Here is an 18,105-nt window from a genome sequence, read left to right as displayed (position 1 = left end):
AGAGGTGAGGGGGTAAGGCTTTCAGGTCAACCATGCATAGACTGCTCTGCCCAAGTTGGGGGTTGGGGAGGTTAGCCTCCTGAATCCGAAGGGTAGTCTCCATGGATGCCAGGGGGAGGGGCAGACTCAAAACCCAGCACGTGGGTGGGGGTGGGGATATTAGAACTGAGCTTGAATTTAGGTACTGCATTTGTTCCCTAAAGTATTTACTGAGTGCCAGCCATGTACTTGGCTAGAGGTAGGCACAGCGAAGCAAACAGGTTGGGTTAAAAAGTGCTGGGGGTGGAGTCCTGAGGGCAGAAGCATTGCTGTCAACAGCTCCAAGGCTACCATGGATGAAGGGTGGGGGGCGGGACTAAGGGGTCAAATATCTAGGCCAGGCAGTCCCTGGCAGAAGTTATTAGCACTCTGTAGACACTTCTCTGAGGAGGGTGCTGGTGCGATGGGCATCTGGCTGCGACTAGCCTTTGTACTGTTGCTGCTGCATGGCCTGCAGCAGCCTGCATGGCCTGCTGCTGTGGCCCTGGCACTGCGCTGGCTCCTGGGAGATTCTATCTTCTGTGTGCTGCTCGGCCTGGCCGTACTGGCACGGCCCTGGCTCTGTCCCTGGATGCCCCACTGGCTGAGTCTGGCAGCCGCGGCCCTCACGCTGACTTTGCTGCCTGCACGGTCACCTCCAGGGCTGCGCTGGCTGCCTGCAGATGTGGCCTATATCATCAGGATCCTCCACCTTGGCCTGCACATCAGAGCACGCATGAGCCACCAACCGCCCGACACTTTTGTGGATTCCTTTGAACGGCGAGCACGAGCACAGCCGGGCCATGCACCCTTGGTGTGGAAGGGGCCAGGGAGCCGCTCCTTCACTTTCAGGGAGCTGGACAACAGGGCATGCCAGGCTGTGTGGGCCCTGAAGGCTGAGCTGGGAGGCCTCACGGACTTGCTTGGCGGGGAGTCAGCTGCCCTCTTGGTGCTGGATTCCCAGACCATTCCAGCCTTGGGTTTGTGGCTGGGGCTGGCCAAGCTGGGCTGCCCGGTGGCCTGGATTAATCCACATGCTCGTGGGGAGCCTCTGGTGCACTCTGTGCTGAGCTCTGGGGCTCGGCTGCTGGTGGTGGACCCAGGTGAGGACCCCAGAGGCTATTAGAAGACAGAGGAGTGAGGGAGCAAGGGACAGACATGGAGGACTGCAGTTCACAGTGTCCTAGTAGGGGCTAGGCAAGGAACTCCTTGCTTCCCACCTACCCTTACAGGCAATTAGAATCAAAACTTAATTGCTGGAAAGTAATTTTGAGGGCATCAGAGATTTTTCTTTATCTTGTTTGTTTCAATCCCCCTCCTTTTAAGATTTGTTTTAGACAGTGAGTGGGGTGGGGGGAGCAGAAGCAGAGGGAAAGAGAATCTTTGAGCAGTCTCCCTAATGAGCTTGGAGCCCCATCCAGTGCTCACTGGGCTCAGTCTCAGCACTCTGAGACCATGACCTGAACTGAATCCAAGAGTTGGCTGCTTAACCAACTAAGCCACCCAGGCATCCCTGTTTCTTTTCTTTTTCTTTTTAAAAGATTTTATTCGTTTATTCATGAGAGACAGAGAGAGAGGCAGGGACACAGGCAGAGGGAGAAGCAGGCTCCATGCAAGGAGCCCGACGTGGGACTCGATCCTGGGACTCCAGGATCATGCCCTGGGTTGAAGGCAGGCGCCAAACCGCCGAGCCACCCGGGGATCCCCGGAACCCCTCTTTCAATCCTTTTTGCCAACAAATACTAATTATAGGGCTCTTTACACAGGAATGTGTAAATTTTTCTCTGCCAGCTACTTCCTGTGTTGCTTGCAATAGGTTCTTCTCCCCTATCTTTGGGTCTCGGGGCTCCCCTCCTGACCTCAAATGTGGGCCTTTTCCCAATTTCTTTTCTGACCTATCCCTGCAGACCTCCAGGAGAACCTGGAAGAGGTCCTTCCCAAGCTGCAGGCAGAGAACATCCGATGCTTCTACCTCAGCCAGTCCTCCCCAACACCAGGAGTGGGGGCTCTGGGGGCAGCTCTTGATGTTGCACCCACTGACCCTGTGCCCACTGACCTACGTGCCGGGATCACACGACAAAGCCCTGCCCTGTTTATCTACACCTCAGGGACTACTGGTGAGGGTGCCCGCAGCCCTAGCCCTGACCTCTGAACCCTAATGCTGCCCTGACCCCAAGCTTGACATGTGCCGCAAACTTGACCTCTGAAACCCATCCTGCCCTATGATTGCAACACCTTGCCTGAACTCTGACCCCTAATGTGTTTTTACTGGTCAGTGCCAAATTCCTGCCTCTGCCCAGTAAACAGCCACTGAAACTCCCAACTGAGCTTTGGAATTTACCCTCTGCACTCCAAATCCAATTGTTCTTCCCTGAGCCCACCCACTAATGCCCGAACTTGATCACCTATTAAGAGCCCCAAGCCCTTCACTGCAGACCTGACCACGGAGACCCACTCCTATGTGCTGGCCCCTCTTGTGCTGTCCTTTCACCACCCACCCTTCCCACTCCATTTCCCAGGGCTCCCAAAGCCGGCCATTGTCACACATGAGCGACTGCTGCAGATGTGCAAGATGCTGTCCCTATGTGGGGGCACAGCTGATGACGTGGTCTACACAGTCTTGCCTCTGTACCATGTGACGGGGCTTATCCTTGGGGTCCTCAGCTGCCTGGAGCTCGGTAAGCCCTTTTCTGAAGACCCCTCCAATTCATGGGACCTCCAGACTCAACCTCAGGGTGGGGCTTTCAGGGTGACCAGGCCCCACAAGTAATCCAATGCCAAGGTTGTTACCTTTGACAAGGGACACACAGCAGCAGGCCCCAGGGCTACTTGGGCAGAGACTTGGTTACTTAGAGTCCCTAAGGGCTTTGCTGTTGTCAGAAGGTGACAAGCTGATATGAGTGCTGGGATAGTCATTGAGGGTTAGGTGTTCACCAAGCATCCCACTGGGCTATTTTCCTGGACACCTGACTAGCAATTCAGACTGGGAAGGCTCCAGTATTTTCTTTTTGAGTTTTTGTGACAATTTTGAAACATATACACATTTCTAAATATTTCTACATGAATTTTCAGGTACCCACCACTTAGCTTCAGCCACCATCAGCATTTTGCTTTCAAACATACACAGTAGAGCAAAAGTAGAGAAAATGATTTGATGATGTCTCACATATCCTCATTCACCCTTGACAGTTGTTAACACATTGCCAATCTTATTTGATACGTATTCCCTTCTTTATTTCTGAATCATTTTAGAGCAAATCCTAGATACTGTATCTTTTTGTAAGTATTTAGTATGTATCTCTAATGCATAAGGACTTAAGAACTGTCACAGTAGTGATACCACACCTGACAAAATTAATAGTAGCTCTAATACCATCTGATGCTACAGGTCATGTTTAAATTTCTCCAATTGTCAAATTGTTTTATTAAGGTTAAAGTCCCCTCACTGTACTTGCTTGTTTGGTCTCTGCTTCTCTTTCTCCTGCATTTCTTGTTACAGTGGAATTTCCTCTAGAGATGTTGGATTCACTTCAATGTACTGTTGGAAAGAACCTTGGTGGGGTGTATTGTACTTCCTTTAAATTTTTTTTTGTTTTTATTTTTAAATATTCTTTTTATAAAGATTTTATTTATTTGATGGGAGATCCCTGGGTGGCTCAGTGGTTTAGCGCCTGTCTTCAGCCCAGCGCGTGATCCTGGAGACCCGGGATTGAGTCCCGTTTTGGGCTCCCTGCATGGAGCCTGCTTCTCCCTCTGCCTGTGTCACTGCCTCTCTCTCTCTCTCTCTCTCTCATGAATAAATAAATAAAATCTTAAAAAAAATAATAAAGATTTTATTTGAGAAAGAGAGAGAGAGAGCACAAGCAGGGGGAAGGAGAGGGAGAAGCATACTTCCTGCTGAGCAGGGAGCCCAACTCAGACCTCAATCCCAGGATCTTGTGATCATGACCAGAGCCAAAGGCAGATGCTTAACTGACTGAGCCACCCAGGCATCCCTGCATTTTGATTTTCTAATACATCACACTGAAGGCAGCTCATAACTGTTCTTGTACCTTACAGAGGCTAAGATGAATTAGGGAGCTGTATGTATGTATGTACGTATGTATGTTTGTATAGTTGACATGTTATATTAGTTTCTGGTGTACAAGGTAGTGTTTAGACAAATATATATTTGGGAGGTTTAATTGGAAAACTCCCTATCAATTCCCCCCCAGTTTTATTTATTTCTTTATTAAATATTTTATTTATTTATTCATGAGAGACAGAGAGAGAGAGAGGGAGAGGGAGAGAGAGGCAGAGACACAGGCAGAGGGAGAAGCAGGCTCCATAGAGGAAGCCTGATGCGGGACTTGATCCCGGGGCCCCAGGATCACACCCTGAGCAGAAGGCAGGCGCTCAATTGCTGAGCCACCCAGGCATTATCCAACCCCACCCCACCCCCGCACTGGTTGTACCAGCTCTTGAAGACCTTTCCTGAATCAGGCATTTCATTAGGGGTGGCAAACAAAATTGTCACTTTCAAGGGCCAGCATCTATTTTCACAGAGAAGGCACTGTATTTTACCTCCTGACAAAAATACAGCCTCAAAGAAGACACAGAATTTCTACCTCACCAGGCACATGAGCAATTGTCCCTTTGAGTGAGGGGATGATAATATTTAGTTTGCAGGGCTTTGTTGAGGATTAGGGTTGAGGTAGGAAGAGTGCCTTTCACAAAGCCGCAGAGAAGGTGATCAGCTAAGAAAGGATCACTTTCCAGAGTGATAAGTAGTGGCCCATAAAATTTCTTAATCCATGTGTCCATCCTTTAAAACAATTCTTCCATCAACTCACACATCCATCTACTAACCTACCTCCTCACCCACCCATCCATCTATGCCACCACCTATTCATCTATCCATCTGCCCAGCTAGACATTCATAAAACATTTATAATCATTAATGATTATTTAGCAGTACTCACTTTATACAAAGCAGTGAGCTTGTTACATATTCTGAAGATAGGATTCAACCCCATACCCACCTACACCTTTCTCATGTGGGCACTCCTGGCTGAGTCAGTGACACACAGATGAACTCCAAACCCTGTGAGTCAGAGGGCCACAGCTGATCAAAGCAACTTATCATAGTGGCATGGAAGTATGACCTGAAACCCTTTCCTCTCCCCCTTCAGGAGCAACCTGTGTCCTGGCCCCCAAGTTCTCTGCTTCTCGCTTCTGGGATAACTGTCGGCAGCATGGTGTGACTGTGATCCTGTATGTGGGCGAGGTTCTACGGTACCTGTGTAACACTCCACAGGTGAGGTGCTAAGATTAGGGCTTCATGGTGATCACCTCAGGTATGAAATCCCAGATGTCATTTCAGGTGAAGGTTTCAGGTAGATTCAGGTACAGGACCTGACCAGGGTCCCTTAGGTAAAACACCTTAGGCAACATCCACAGATAATTTATCCCACACAAGGTTTCCAAACATAGCTCCTATGATGATCATCAGTGCTACCTTGGGCAAATGACTTCACCTCTATCAGTCTCAATGTCCCCATTTGGAAAATTAGGATAATAAAGAGAGTATTTGTGAGTATAAAACATATATAAAATGCCTAGAACAGAGGATGCCTCAGGGTAAACTCACTAGATGTGAACTTATACAGCAATGAGGTATGGATTCCAGGTAAAATGCTTCAGGTAACTACCTCCAGGTAAGACCCCCAGGTCTCTCCTCAAGTTGAAACTTTAAGTCACTCCCCAGTTTACCTCCAGGTAAAGGCCCCCAAGTAACCCCTCCAGGTAACAGTTCCAGGTACTACTCCTATATAAGATCCTAGATATTTCCCCTAGGTAAGCCCCAGATAAGGCCTCAGTTGCCCCTAGGTATCCCTCCAGTTAAGGCTCTCAGGTAACTTCCATAAACAGACTCCAGATAACTACTCTCAAGTAAGAACCTTTAGTGGATTACTTAGGTATGGATGCCCCCCTCCTTATCACCTCCCAGGTAATTCCTCAGGTAAGGACTAAAAGCCCTCATAGGTAAGGGTTCTAGGGCATGCTCCTCTTCACCGTTCTTGGGATGTCCCTGCAGCGACCAGAGGACCGGACACATACAGTCCGCTTGGCAATGGGCAATGGACTTCGGGCAGATGTGTGGCAGTCCTTCCAGCAGCGCTTTGGCCCCATTAAGATCTTGGAAATCTACGGCTCCACGGAAGGCAATATTGGCTTCATCAACTATCCAGGGCGCTGTGGGGCCCTGGGCAAGATGAGCTGCTTCCTTCGAGTGAGTGGGTTGAGTGGGGCAGTGGCCCTGATTAAGACTGAGCTCACAGGGTCTCTACTGACACTTTCCCACCCTCCACTCAGATGCTGTCCCCCTTTGAGCTTGTACAGTTTGACACGGAGGCGGAGGAGCCTGTCAGGGACAATCGGGGATTCTGCGTCCCTGTGGGGCCAGGTACAAGGGTCGGGGAAACCTTCCCTGGGTGTGGGAAGGGCAGGGGACCATCTGCTCCTTCGCTGGAACAGGCTGCCCAAAGCCTTGAGGTCAGTGCCCTGTGGTGGTGTCTGCTGCCCTCACCTGCACCCTGTTCTCAGCTTGTCTGACCACTGCCTGGGACCCTCTGTCTCTCATCTTCTCAGCTCTGCCTGGATCCCCTGCCTCAATCTCTTGTTCTGCTAGGTCTCTGGGTCTCTATTTGTGGTAGTTATATCCTCCCAGGCATCAATCTCTTGTCCAGTACCTTCTCCTAGGGTCTTCTCTCCTGGCGTTTTTCATGATCTTGGCCATATCACTTTCTTCCCACCACCCTCTGTCTCTGTCCTTTGTGCATCCCTTGTTATCCTTTTTCTATTTCTAGTGGGCTCCCCAATGTCTCCTGTCCCCCAGTCTCTGTATCTCACTCTTCCCATCTTTATCTCTAGGTCTCTCTCTGTCTCTTCTTTGGCAGTTTTGGTTTGAAGAGTTGGTCCACCACGGTTGGAAACTCTGGCAGGGGGCTGATGGGTTGTGCAGTTTTTGGCCATGGTTAATGCCCTAATTCCAACTCCTACCCCAGGGGAGTCAGGGCTCCTGTTGACCCAGGTTTTGCGCCACCAGCCTTTCCTGGGCTACCGGGGGGCGCGAGAGCTGTCGGAACGAAAGTTGGTGCGGGATGTGCGGCGCAAGGGCGACGTTTACTTCAACACCGGCGACGTGCTGGCCATGGACGAAGAAGGCTTCCTTTACTTTCGCGACCGCCTTGGGGACACCTTCCGGTCGGGTCCTGGGCGGGTGGCCGGGCTTCCTGGACCTTTGAGGGAGGAGGGCTGAAGAAGTGGGACTTCCAGGCCCAAGGGGCGTGGCTTCTCGATCCCGAAATTGGGCAGAACCAGCGATCAGATCTCATAGGAGGAGGGGCTTGGTGGGCAAGAGGGGCCTCCCCTTAGCCAAGGTTGTGCTCGCTAGCGGTGGATTCAACCCCACAGATGGAAAGGTGAGAACGTGTCCACGCGGGAGGTAGAGAGCGTTTTGTCACTGGTGGACTTCCTGCAGGAGGTGAACGTCTACGGTGTGTCAGTACCAGGTGTGGAGGATTTGCTTCATTTTAAACTTCTGACAGCCTTATGGGCAGAGTAGTGTTATCCAGATATTACAGGTGGGGGGAACTGCTGGGGCACAGCCAGTGAGCAGTGTTGGGCCAAGTGAGAGGGTTGGCCATGGGCACTGTGAGGTGGATGAGCTGAGTGACTGTTGTACTTCCCAGGTTGTGAGGGCAAGGTGGGCATGGCTGCGGTGCAGCTGGCCACCGGCCAGACTTTTGATGGTCAGAGGATGTACCAGCATGTCCGCACTTGGCTCCCTGCCTACGCTGCACCGCATTTCATCCGCATCCAGGTGAGCTCAGGGTGACAGAAGTAGGTGGATGAGAGGTCGTGGACAGGGGCCCACAATCGAGATTATGCTTATTACCCCTGCAGGACACTCTAGCGATCACAAGCACATTCAAACTGGTGAAGTCCCGCTTGGTGCGTGAGGGCTTCAATGTAGGCGTAATTACTGACCCCTTGTTCGTGTTGGACAACCAAGCCAAGGCCTTCCGGCCCCTGACAGTGGACATGTACCAGGCTGTGTGCAATGGAACCTGGAGACTCTGACCATCTGGCCAGTCCACAAGACATCTGAAGTGGTAGTGCCCAATGCTGACTACCACTCCCATTGTGCAGGGTCACCTTCCCCTCAAACCTGGCAAAGGTCATCATGAATCCCAGCCTGGCCATAATCCCAGCTCCAGAGTGAGATGATGCTAGGCCCATTAGTGGAGTGAGAATAAACTTGGATGTGTACACAGATATCTATGTGTACAGGGGCCAAGGGCAGACAGCCCCCAAGATTGGTCACTTTGGCATAAAGATCATTTTGTGTTAAAAGCATTAAAACCCGAGCAAATTCAGCTCTTTCTCTCCCAGAAATAACTATGTTGATAGGAATCTAGCAAGGGCTCTTTGATCACATTCTTGTCTTGTTTCTGAATGGCCCAAAACCATTTGTTTACTGAGTATTTACTCTTTCATCTTCCTTTAAATTGCATTCTTTCCTATAAAATTCCTAGACCTATCTCTCTCAGTTCAGTATAATATGTATGCCTTATTTTGTGTCTTTAGAATTGTATGGTTGTATGCATTCCCCCATCTGAACCAAATTAAATTTGATATCCTCCTGTTAACATGTCTCATGTCAATTTCATTCTTATTGAAGCTAGAAAGACCTTGAAGGGCGGAAGAAATTCTTCCCCAACAGCAGAGAGAGGTACAAGCAAGGAATTCAGGACGTAGCTTACTTCACCCTACACACACACACAAACACACACACACAGCCTCCCCACCAAGGATCTTGACAAGCCTCAGGGAATGGCCTGAGCAAGGCCACCAGTGTTGGAGGTTATAGCAGCCTTGAAGCCATTCCAAGGTTCAGAGACGAGGTTCAATCTATCTATAGGTCTTTTTGTGTCCTCTGATGGGCTGGCCCCAAGTCAGCAGATGTGGATATGGTCTGGAGTATGTAAGGGGAAGTGCTGTCATGGAGAGACAAGGACATGGGGCTAAGGAACTGGAGAAAAGATGTCCTTGGCAGAATGAACCTGCAAAAGCCCTGATGCAAGTCCTGTGGCAAGGGGGTGTGGAGATCAGAGCCCTCTGGAAGATGAAATCCAGTGTTTTAGGGGCCAGAAGAGCCCTCCAGGCATTGTGAGAACTGTAGAAAGGAGCATGCTTTTGCTGGTATCAGAAAAGTGTAGTACCTGTTCTGTCAGAAGCTTTAAATGTTACTTGATTGTTATGGAACTCTAGACTGTGGGCCAAGGAAACAAAGAGGTGGAGTCACGAGTGGCAAAACGTTAGGGAAGCATAATCCTGTCTCAGGAACCGGAAGTACTTCTTTGGGAATTAGGATAAATGCAGATAAGAATTTGAGGGCAATGAACCTCTAGGGAGTGCAATCCACCCCATGTCAGGGGCTTCAGGTGCTGCCCAGGCATCTTAAGAGCTGTACACCAAGAAAAGGGGAATACCACATTAATCCTCAGTGAAGGGCACCTGGGCGGCTCAGTGGTCTGTCTTTATCTCAGGTCGTGATCGCTGGGTCCTGGGATCAAGTCCCACATCAGGCTCCCTGCAGGAAGCCTGCTTCTCCTTCTGCCTAGGTCTCTGCCCCTCTCTGTCTCTCTCATGAATAAACAAAATCTTAAAAAAAAAATCCTCAGTGAAGAGGTCTGTGCTCTATGGCAGAAATCATTGCTTGCTTGCCCGCCTGCCTGCTACAGATGTTGTAGGCTGTGGCACCTGTGATATAAAGATTGGGATTGTAGGCCTGGAGAGCTCGGATACTGGTAATGACACCTGGGTCACTGTGGGAGCTGTTAGGTAGAGGGTAGGGGTCGCAAAGAACTCTGTGGTGTGTAACTCAAAGAGACTCAGGGTAGAGGCTGCTGGTTTTCAAGCCCTCTGGAGCTCTGAAGCATAAGCCTGCAGGGACCACCCTCTACTTCCCCCAGTGGCAACTTTGTATGTGGCTCTCACTAAATCAGTGAAGGTTCACCCATTCCCATCCAATCCTAGCTTCAGAATGCCATTGCCTGACACCTCTTACTCCATCCTTAATACTTGTAGGTTTATATTCTAAACACACTCCTCCATAAAGTTTCATTAGGTTTCCGAACCAAGTGAGGTATGTATTCAGTCCATCTTGATCCAGGAACCCAGGGAAACTTACATGCATAGCCTGCTCAGGGTTAACACCAGTACAATCAGCCCAGCATGATAGGACCCAGCATGACCACAGAAGACTGGAGGAGGGCAATGCAAAGGCCAAAACATGGATGAAGGCAGGTGACTATAATAGTTGCTGATCAAGGTGAGAGCCACTGAAGTCCTGGGTATTGGGAGCAGTGGTTTCAGATGGAGGAAGTCAGAGATGGCAGGATGCCTCACACATAGGGGGATGGGAGGGTCGAAGGGTCAGGAGGGCTCAGGTTGGAAACTGGACTCCAGGAGCTTCAGTTGAAGATGCAGAAAAGGTCGAATATAATTTGCTGAGTACCCACTTGGTGTTTGACAGATGCCTTTTATCCCAAATCCCATGGATTCCCCAGAGGTCTCTGAACAGAGTGTGGAGTGAGGCTGTAGCATACTCAAGTCACCCTCCTGAAAGTGAATCTGGGGGAAATGGAGTAGGAACAAGGTCCGAGCAGAGGAGTCCAGGAGGGGTGGACAGTGGTTCAAGGTCCTGCACCATACCAGAAGTTCTGGTTCAGTGGAACTATACTCCAACGATCTTGGGGACCCAGTTCCCTGCAAGACATCTCTCACTGCTGCCACATCTCCTCTCATTATAGGACTTACGAGGTTCCAGAGATGGAAGATAAGTCTGAACGTGCTGGCAGGTGAATGTGGGGGGGGGGGGGACATCATTTCTGTGTTCATTTTGTGTGACAGGTGGCTGCGAACCTTGGTGATGGGACTAGGGTACCCCCTTATCTCAGGCTCCCAAGCCCGGATCTACAAAGACTCATCTTATAGTAGAACGGAGACTTGGAAAAAAAAAAACAACTGAGACTTGGGCAGCTTCATGATGTCTAACATAGCCCAAGTCTCTTCGCAGACTCCCATGAACCTTTGGCTGTCATGAAGACATAAACGTCCCAGACCCTTATTTGGGGAGCAGGCAAGCTGTGTATCTAATCCTTAGACTCTCAAAAGGACCTGGTTGAAGCAAAACTTCACAGCTCTGTGAAGACTGTGTCGTTAAACACTCCCGAACCATAATCTGGAGGTTGGGAGGGGAGGCCAGGCTGTGCACTTCCATAGTGTTGTGCAAGGATTTGCACAATATACACCCATTCCAACTTCTACTTTTGGGTCTTTTCTTTTTTGTTCCCAAGAGTCCACTAACATCCCTGGGAGTAAAGCCTCAGGTCACGATGGAAGCTGGTCCACTGAGAGCCACAGGGAGAAACCTGGGCCCCATCCCACCCATCTGACTCAGTGTCCCAGCCATGTGGAGGTGTCCCACGATGGGAGGGTGCACACACATGGCCTTAGGGAACGGCAAATCCCCTTTCCACTTGAGGCAAGAGAACTGGTGGACACCTGTCCACCAGACTCTGCAGAAACAAGTAGTCCCCTCTGGTCTCCTCCAAACCTGTTATGATCACCTCTTCTCAGGGCAGTGGGGATATAAAGGCTCCTGTAAGGGAGCCTTTGGTAACAAGAGAATGTGGCCAATCCTGAGGCTTGGATGAGAAACTGAATGGAAGAGCATGGCTAAAGAGCCATCATTCTTGATGTTGGGTCTCCCTCTCCTCAACTCAGGGCCCTCTACCTCTACTTGCTCCACCATCTGTGGGAGTTCTAGATGCAGGTAGCCAGGCCTGGCACCACCCAGCTCTCACACTGGCAGACTAGAGCATGGATGCCAGAGCACGGGGGCAGAGTGCTGAGCTCAGGATGCTGACCCTATGGCCAGGAGCCATGTCCTGGCTCTGCTGTGTGCAACTCACATCCCCTCTCTCTGCCTCAGTTTCCTCATCGGAGAAATGGGGTACCAACCACAGCAGCCACCTCAGGGGTGGCAATGGGCACATGTTGGCCCTTATCAAGATCCTGCCTATCACGGTCCTGCAGATACCCTCGGTAGGCCTGAATCTCTCTCCCTCCCTCCTTCCCTCCCTTTCTCTCCCTCCCATTCTTTTCCGGAGGTGAAAGCTGAGACTTAGAGCCCAAGGCCAACACCAGACAGCACATGACGTCCTACCCCCTGGGTCTGCTCACAGGAGGCCTTGGATGAAGTGAGGTCTTGAAGGAACATCCTGAGGGTCAGCATGGCAGTCACTGGTGTACAGACGTGGGAACCTTCTAGGACCACCTCCCCAGCACTCCAGCCCTCCTCCTCCTCACCTGAGTACCCACGTCATAATAGGCATGAAACAGCACTCTGCCAGGTCTCTGCCCTACCAAAGTCCCAGCATCCACACAGCCCCCTGATAATTCTGCAGCCTGACCGTTGGGATGACCTGTGGCTGAAATGGCAAACATCATCACCATGTGCAGATGGAACCACAGTACACGGCCATGTCTTCCCCAAAATGTGGATGTGTGGGCGACACAGGTGTTTAGACAACCAGCTGTGAACTCAGGCTTCAGCAGGTTTTGAAACTGTGGCTGGACCTGAAGTGGGAGTGGGCCCAGCTTCCCTCCCCAGTGAACCCTCTGATGATGCTCCCAAAGAAGGCCTGGCCTGGGGGCACAGGCCTGTCCCACGCCGCGGTTTCCGCACAGGTTTCTCTCCTGTGTGGATCCTCTGGTGGTGGAAGAGGGCTGGGCGCTCTCGGAAGGCACGGCCGCAATGTGTGCATACAAAGGGCTTCTCACCCGTGTGGATGCGTCGGTGGCTGAGCAACACTGCGCCCTTGGCAAAAGCCTTCCCACAGTCCCCACAGCGGAAGGGCCGCTCACCCGTGTGCAGTAGCTGATGCTGCGTGAGGTTAGAGCTGTGACTGAAGGCACGGCCACATTCTGCACAGGCAAAGGGCTTTTCGCCTGTGTGCACACGCTGGTGATTGGACAGTGAGGAACCCTGGCTGAAGGTAGCACCGCAAAGAGCACAGGTATAAGGCTTCTCACCCGTGTGCATGCGCTCATGCTGGATCAGGTGTGAGTTGCGGCAGAAGCGGCGGCCACACTGGGCACACGCGTAGGGCCGCCCACCTGCGTGGATTTTGCGGTGCTGGCTGAGGTTGGACCCATGGCTGAAGGCCTTGCCACACTCGCTGCAGCGGAAAGACTTCTCAGCTGTGTGTATGCGCTGGTGTCTCACCAGGGAGGAGCTATGCCTGAAGGCCTTGCCACAGGCTGGGCATGCATAGGGTGTCTCACCACTGTGGATGCGCTGGTGCTGCGTCAGGTGTGATGTCTGGCTAAAGGCCTTGCCACACTGAGCACATTCATATGGCCGCTCCCCAGTGTGGGTGCGCAGGTGCTTGAGCAGGTCGGAGCTCTTCACGAACACTTTGTTGCATGCCCTGCATTCGAAGGGCTTCTCCCCTGAAAGGAGGCCAGTGCCTGTGTGGAGGGCCTTGCCCAGCTGATGCCAGGTCGGGGGCTCCTGGCCAGCAGGGAGTCCATGAGGCTTGTGGCTAGCTGTACCCTTACCACCTTGCCCAGAGGTGAGACCAGCCTCAAATTCTGGAATTTTGGGGAAGGCTCTCCCAGGGGCCTCCCGCCCATATGGCTTCTGACCCCCACATGCCCTCAGCTGCTTGCCTGGCACGGGGCGGTTCATAAGGGCCTTCTCCCTGGGTGAGCTGTCCTCAGCCATCCTCAGTGGAGAGGTCAGCCTGAGGCTCACACTGGCCTCCCCACTGCCAGGACCCAGCAGGAGCCGTTCCCAATAGATTACAGACACCCCTGTGGGTTTTTTCTCCTGAGAACAGGAGATGCCCTGCCAGTCCTCCAGGCTTTTCCCACGATCACACATGCCAGTGAAGGGAAGGACCCTTGTAGGCGCTGGACGGGAGCCATCATGGAGGGCCCCTGGCAGCGCTGCTTCTCCAGGAACGACCCTGTCGTATGCCAGATGACGGGAACCTGAAGGCACAGAAATGGTGGATCCTGGGTCATCCTGGCCAGAGGGGATGGTTGGGGCATGCCTAGTGGTCAGGCAAAGGAATGCTGAGGACTGGGTGTGCAAGCTGGGGAGAAAAGCCGTGGCCAGATACCAGCGTATGTACTTCACTTCTGTCCCAGGGGACTCCTCAAGCCTGCTTTTGTTCCTTACACAAATAGCTACCTGATGCTATAGGCCCTACCCTCAAACCCTGTTCCTGCCTGTGCACCCCCCCGCCCCCCCACTGCCTCTCCCATAGTGTGGCCAGTGCCATGAGTGTGGGTCACAGACTGTCCTGGTAAAGGCTGTGCCCCACTGCCTGGCATGGGGTACCCTGGGATCTCCCTCCCCCTTGATGGGCAAGCCAAGGCCAGAGTCTCCAGGAGCGGCTGATGGTATAAGGAGGACGGGAGGAAAAAAAAAAAAAAAAAAAAAATAAGGAGGACGGGAGGGAGTCAGGCAGGAGGTGGGAGATGAGAGCCTCCAGGAAGGCAGGGAAAGGGGACAGAAGCGTGGCGGCAGATGGGCCCAAGCTCACTCCATCTGAGTCCCCACTCACCAGGGCTGGCCTTCCTCTGAGCATTCCTGGCTGGCATCACAACTGTCCCACTGAGAACCCAGGGCTCCTCGCCACGCTCAAGCTGCATGACTACCCGGGGTCGTGACGCAGAGAGCCCTGTAAGAAAAGACAAGCAAGTGAGGGGCTAGGCCCAGCTCAGAACAACCTACCGCCCAACAGATGGCAGAAGTCAGGGCTTTATGGGGGTATAGGTGGTGTCATCTGTGCAATCAAGAAAACCACACCACATGGCAAGACTCACAGGAAGAGTTCAATGGTCCCTGTGAGGAGAACCGTGTTGGCAGCACCAGATGAAAGGGGCCGAGCCTGGACACAGAGGCGCCACAGCGGCACAGGGACACTCAGCCAGCTGGTATGAGGCTGCTCATAGGCCAACAGGAGATAAGGGGTTAGTGCTGGCAACAACAGAGCTTCCCATGGAAAACCCAGGGCCTTACCCAGTGAAGCCACAAGTGCGAAGTTCTCTAGCATCACGTGGCAGTACAAGGCCCTCTGGGCTGCATCCAGGAGCTCCCATTCCTCCTGGGAGAAGTACACGGCCACATCCTCAAAGGCCATCAGGCTCTACAACAGTGGGCGGGGGGGATGGACACGATCTAAGCTATGGCTGATGACGACCCAGGACCCACCTCCCTGTCCCAAGGGCTATCTTTCCCAATATCCCTCAGAGGCTTACCTTGCTCCCCCTTACCCTCCTCTCCCCAGGCTCTGCAACTCTGCAGATGCAACTTCCCTCCTCTTTCCTAAACCCTACCTGTCTAGGCCATAGATGCCTTCTCGGCCTCCTGACTGGCCACTTACACAAGGCAGGCAGAGCTAGCTCTCGGCCTTCAGATGGCTACCACCCCAAAGGCAGGCCCAGGTGCACACTCATGCTCCAGCCTTTGCACAGACTGACCTCCCCAGACATACCCTTAACTGTTCCTGGAATTAGCAATTGTACAAGTCCCAGCTATGGACCCTGCAGGACATGCCCATGCTCGCAGGGATGCCCCCTTCTGCTGAACTTGCCTGACATCCCAAGACTGCTCCTTCAGCATGAACGACTGGCCGGCTGATCCCCTCCAGTCACTACAGGAGGGGCCCCAAGGATCTGGTGGGCACACAGGAAGCCAGTTCCACCCTCCCTCCAAACTATGGTCCCTCCCCCATTTCCTTGGCCTAAACCCTGCCTTCAGCCACCAGCCAAGCTCCACCCCCCATCCTCCACCAAGAGCCCCAGGGGCTACCAGCCTTTCTTCATCTCCCTGGAGTGCTACCCATCCCTGGCCGCATCCACGAGATTCCTTCCTAAGTTTGATTCCCAGGCCTTGCCTTGGCTCAGAATGTCAGGCCCCTATCCTTAGACATCTGCAATTCCCGGTCCAGACCATACCTCCACCCTGGGACATCACAGACTCCCTGATCTTACTCCGCACCCTGCTTTCCCTTCAAATTCCTGTTCCTGTCTACAGCACCTCCGTTCCTCTGGGTGCTCAGGCCAAAAAACTTGGGACTGTGCTACACTAGGGCCACTGGCTCACACGCCACACCTGAGACCTCAGACCCACGGGAATCCAACCCCTTTCCCGTCTCCGCTGGCCCAGCGTGCCTGCAGCAGGTGCCGTCTTCGGCTACCCAGACTGTGGCAGTGCCTGCTCCGTGCACACGGCCACCCCCGCTCTGCGTCATTTCTCCGCCAAGGAAACGGTGGGATACTTTAAAAATCCTAACTTAAAGCACGTCCAGGCTCTGTTCGATTCCTCCCCGGGCCCCGACGCAACTCCTCAGCCTGCTATTTCTCTTCCTTGCTCACGTCTGGAAGCTCAGTTCCCGAAGCACCTAGGCTCAGTCTCCCCTCCCAGCTTTTGCACGCGTGGGACCCTCTGCTGGGAACTTCCGTCTACACCTCACTCCTTTGGCTGCCAGAAGTGGGGATCTCACACGTGCACGCTCCACTGGCCTGAGCCCCCGGGCCTAGGACGGACCGGGAGGGGAGACAAAACGTCCAAGTAAAGTCCCTCCCTGAGTCGAGGTGCCTCGAGGAGGGAGCAGGCGGTTGGTGGTCTTACGTTTCTTCTACTCACCTGTGCGGGCTCTGTCAGCGCCGCGGTCGCCATCAGAACTCTTGCTTGAGGACGCGCAGAAAGCGACGCACAACGCGACGTCCCGGCTCCAGGTCTCAGTCTTCCCGTCGTTCGAGGGCACAGACGCCCAGGACGCCGCCGCCCCTGCCGCCCGGGGGTCGGAGAACACGTGACTCTGGGCACCGCCCCACAGCCTTGCGGGGCGTCCCAGGCTACACCCGGAGAAACCCAGGCTCGGGGGACGCGACCGTCGCCCACGATCACGGCGTGCGCGTTGCGGCCCTCCGCTCGCGCCTTCCTCGCAGCCCTCGCCTTGGGTCTCCAAGCCTCTGGAAAACCGACCCGGGCCGGTCGCGCCTCAGTCCCCGACACCGGTGTGGCCCCACGCCCCGCAGCAAAGTGACAGCCCCCGGACGCCGGAAGTCCAGCCTCCGCAAGCCGTCATTGGCCCCATGAGCGCTGCGGACGCACGCGCGGCGCCTTCTGGGAAGCGTAGTTTCCGCCGGCTCGGCGGCCAGTCCCGCGGTACCCTTGCCCACGCCTCTGGCGACCGTCAGGCATCTCCGCGCAGCGCTCTGGGACATGGGTTCCCGCAGGCACGACCCTGCTTCCGTGGGCCCACGCGCGTGAGGTGGGGAGTCGTCCGGCTGGGGGGCCTGCGCTCGGGGTTCTGGGATCCCGGCGTGCACCCAAGCGGCCGCCGACACTAAATGCTGGACGCGCAGAAGCGGAAACTGCTGAGGTCCCGGGAGGCGACCCCAGCCTGGGGCTTTAAGGACAAAGCCCAGTGTCGTTGCGGGCGGGGTGTGTGCGTGTGCGAGGGTTGGCGCTTTGGCACCGAGCCTGGCAGTGCCCACCCGAGCGCTGCCTCTGGAGGCCTGGGCTCGGGTTTGGCCTCTCTGTGTCCTGTGAAGGGTTAATATCACTTTTGCAGCCTCTACCCCAAGGGCTGCAAGCCCCCAGCCTAAATTTTTCTTGAGTTTGAATTGTTCTCTGAGACGTCCCTAAGCCATCTGTTTACCTTACTAAACTGGACCGCGCAGAATGTATTTTCCCAGACTTGCTTGTCTTTGGGTCGTCTGGGTGTTGTTGGCACATCACGATATTGATTCCTCGGTGTCTTTTCCTCGGGACCAACCTGAGTGTCTGTCACACCTAAAAACAAAAGGAAAGGCAGTCTCTGCACACGAGTGACTGCTGGCAGAGAAGAAGAGGTTTTCCCTCTGTTGCTCCACTGGGACGATTTGGTTTTTTTCAGGGTCGGTAATCTGCATGCATAAGGTGGTACAGTCATGTTACCCACCGCATATTAC

At 53.3% G+C, this 18,105-nt stretch overlaps 2 protein-coding genes across 5 annotated transcripts; one reads left to right on the top strand and one right to left on the bottom strand.

Annotated features, from left to right (window-relative positions):
• Positions 1-336: 336 nt before the first annotated feature.
• On the top strand, positions 337-8,711 carry SLC27A5 (solute carrier family 27 member 5). Its single transcript, XM_025984366.2, has 10 exons — positions 337-1,121; positions 1,926-2,135; positions 2,538-2,696; positions 5,190-5,314; positions 6,095-6,289; positions 6,373-6,463; positions 7,065-7,263; positions 7,474-7,571; positions 7,752-7,882; positions 7,966-8,711. Exons 1-10 carry the CDS (start codon positions 443-445, stop codon positions 8,140-8,142), a joined length of 2,064 nt encoding a protein of 687 aa, XP_025840151.1. The 5' UTR covers positions 337-442; the 3' UTR covers positions 8,143-8,711.
• A 1,421-nt stretch (positions 8,712-10,132) lies between these two features.
• On the bottom strand, positions 10,133-17,464 carry LOC112908796 (uncharacterized). Of its 4 annotated transcripts, XM_072721453.1 has the most exons (5): positions 16,793-17,245; positions 15,164-15,290; positions 14,968-15,086; positions 14,706-14,822; positions 10,133-14,127 (listed from the first exon to the last, which is right to left on the bottom strand). In XM_072721453.1, exons 4-5 carry the CDS (start codon positions 14,791-14,793, stop codon positions 12,674-12,676), a joined length of 1,542 nt encoding a protein of 513 aa, XP_072577554.1. In that variant the 5' UTR covers positions 14,794-14,822; positions 14,968-15,086; positions 15,164-15,290; positions 16,793-17,245; the 3' UTR covers positions 10,133-12,673. The 4 variants fall into 4 exon arrangements, with proteins under 4 accessions (XP_072577554.1, XP_072577658.1, XP_072577604.1 ...); XM_072721383.1 differs by lacking the exon at positions 14,968-15,086 and having other exon boundaries at positions 10,587-14,127; positions 16,793-17,464; XM_072721557.1 differs by lacking the exons at positions 14,968-15,086; positions 15,164-15,290 and having other exon boundaries at positions 16,793-17,225.
• Positions 17,465-18,105: the final 641 nt, after the last annotated feature.

The sequence above is a fragment of the Vulpes vulpes genome, chromosome 1 (genome assembly GCF_048418805.1).
Source record: "Vulpes vulpes isolate BD-2025 chromosome 1, VulVul3, whole genome shotgun sequence".
In the NCBI taxonomy this organism is placed as follows: Eukaryota; Metazoa; Chordata; class Mammalia; order Carnivora; family Canidae; genus Vulpes; species Vulpes vulpes.
The sequence above is the reverse complement of the archived record's forward strand: the minus strand, read 5'-3'. Positions and strand labels throughout refer to the sequence as shown.